The following is a 2555-nucleotide window of genomic DNA, read 5'->3' on the forward strand; positions in this document are numbered from 1 at the left end:
ATCTAAATTCCCACAGCAATTAGATATACGTAATTACAACACTAGAAATAAAAATAATTTTACAATAAAAACACAATTAGGAAAAATATAAACAAAGTCCAACGTACATGATAATAAAATGTATTGGTTGTCTACCAGGTTGCATAAGGCATTAACGCGTGATAGTTCAAAATCAAGGAATTGTTGAGAGCATTAATTTGATAGAGTTAGCATACTACCATAGAGAAACGATAGCATAAGTAGATATCCCATGGTATAGGGCGTTTATGTCGCAACTTTTACTGTTATCACAAGCCGATAGTTCACGTACTTCTTTCCCATGCAGCTGTGTGACGCCGGTAGTCTCTCAAATTGTGCCGTTCTTACACTCTCACCCCAACAAAACAGTAAAAATTTACAATAATCGACAGTAATCGGCTTGAGATAACAGTAAAAGTTGCGACATAAATTCCCTATACCATGGGATATCTACTTACGCTATTGTTTCTCTATGATACTACATTATAAGCGAGTTTACTGTAAAAAATGATTTTTTTCAGCTTTTAGTTAGTTTTAGTTTTGACGTATTCATGTAGCCTACATTTTTCATGTATGTTTTGAAAATAAATGATTGCTTGATAATTACACTATACCAATGTAGACCCTTCTTCAAGTTTTGTAAATGTTGAACATGTTTGACTTGATTCAACTTGAATCATGAAGGTACAATCCAACCTACAACAAAGAAAATGAGATAAAAACAGTTGTCAGTCAATGTAGAATATATAAAAACCAACCAGATATATTAAATTATCCAATATAATGAATTTATAAGTAATGTGCTCCAATCGCGGCGGCGGCTTCAGCCGCGCGTCTCGAGTCATTGCTAAGAAATTGCACATTTAGCTATTATTGAAGAGTTTGGTTTTTTAACAAAAGAAGAGGCAAATTAACACGCGCTTGCCTTTTTCCAACCTTACACGCTAGTTTTAATAATAGGAATACCTTATTCAAATATTTTGGTGGGCCTAACCTAAAATCTCTGAAAAAATAATATAAGTCGCTATGCTGATGACCCCGGTATAAAGTAACTCCTACTTTTTAAGCTACCTGAGACGAATTAACTATTTCTCTATGATGTTACACTATGGCATCTGGCCCGTATATCGTTGGGACAGCAGGGAGAAAGCAGCTGGACATAAAGCCTGGAGTCCAGAAACTATAAAATCGGGAGTCCGTAATGAAAGCATTGAGAATCAATGCCCGCGACTCGCTCCGTCTTTTGGTGTCCCAGCTTGGTGTTCTTATTTAATACGGCCTAATAGTTATTTGTTGGAAGAAATTATTTTTGTTTAATAATTAATAATCAAGAGTATGATTAGTTTGGTGTTGATTGGTCAATTTAGAGTTTACTTGAAAATTCAATATTAATTACATGCACTGCAATTTCTCTGTGTGGACGCAAACGTATCCCCACCACAAATAGATAATATTCCCCTCAATAAATTATCCAAATACAAGTACCTTGGCACCATAATAACTAATGAATCGAACACCAAAGAAGACGTGGAAGGGTGACAAAAGTGGAGAGCTCTGACTGGGGTGCTCAGTGACTCGAAAATGCCTGTTCGCATCAAAGGCAATATATACAAGAGAGTAGTTCTACTCGCCCTTCTGTATGGTGCGGAATGTTGGTCGATGTGCAAGCAAGAGGAACAGAAGATGCACTGTACAGGTGTACAGAGATGCAAATGCTGAGGTGGGCTGGAGTGGTGACCCTGATGGACAAGGCTCGGAATGAATACATCCGTGGCACATTCAAGGTTGCACCAATACAGGCGAAGATGTGCGAGAGTCGACTTGGATGGTTTGGCCATGTGATGCGCAGAGACAATGACCACATTACTAAAAGGGCGATAATTAGCACTGCTAAGGGTAAAAGAGGCCGTGGTCGCCCCCCTACGACTTGGGCAAGCACAATATGTAGAGATATGAAGACGATTGGCGTAAACCTGGAAGTGACAAAAGACAGAAGAATGGCGCAAATTGATTTGGAGAGCCGACCCTAAATGATACAGGGAAAAGGCTAGGATGATGATGATGATAATGACGCTGAATTACTTCAAGAGTTACAGTTTCAAACCATCCATTTCTAAACCTAATGAGTAACTTTGGCTCTCCCCAACCTCTCTATTATGATATAGTATTATTAGTTTAGTAAACACAGTACAGTAGAGCACCGTTTATCCAGACGTCCGCTGGATGATATAAAATATCAATCGCCTAAAAACCTAACCTAATCTGTATTTCAAGTGGCTAATTGGTCTGCCGCAATCAACGTGCAGTACATTATTTTAACCAATAAAAGATTTGAGTTCATGTACCTTATTGAATTACACAATATTGTGTCTATTCGAAATAGATCTAGAATTTGAATGAAAAGAAGAGTGTATAAGTCATATTGCATACTGCACGTACTACTAAGTACTGTGGAACAGAATGCAAAGTTTCTACTCTTGAGAGCATGGCATAAATCGAGTTATAATCGACTATCCAGATTATCAGTTATCCGGAAA

General features: G+C 37.7%; 1 protein-coding gene across 1 annotated transcript; it reads left to right on the top strand.

The window, feature by feature from the left end:
• The first annotated feature begins 1667 nt into the window (after positions 1 to 1667).
• On the top strand, positions 1668 to 2048 carry LOC120352190. Its single transcript, XM_039431906.1, has one exon. It carries the CDS (start codon positions 1668 to 1670, stop codon positions 2046 to 2048), a length of 381 nt encoding a protein of 126 aa, XP_039287840.1.
• Positions 2049 to 2555: the final 507 nt, after the last annotated feature.

The sequence above is a fragment of the Nilaparvata lugens genome, chromosome 7 (assembly GCF_014356525.2).
Source record: "Nilaparvata lugens isolate BPH chromosome 7, ASM1435652v1, whole genome shotgun sequence".
NCBI classification, from domain to species: domain Eukaryota; kingdom Metazoa; phylum Arthropoda; class Insecta; order Hemiptera; family Delphacidae; genus Nilaparvata; species Nilaparvata lugens.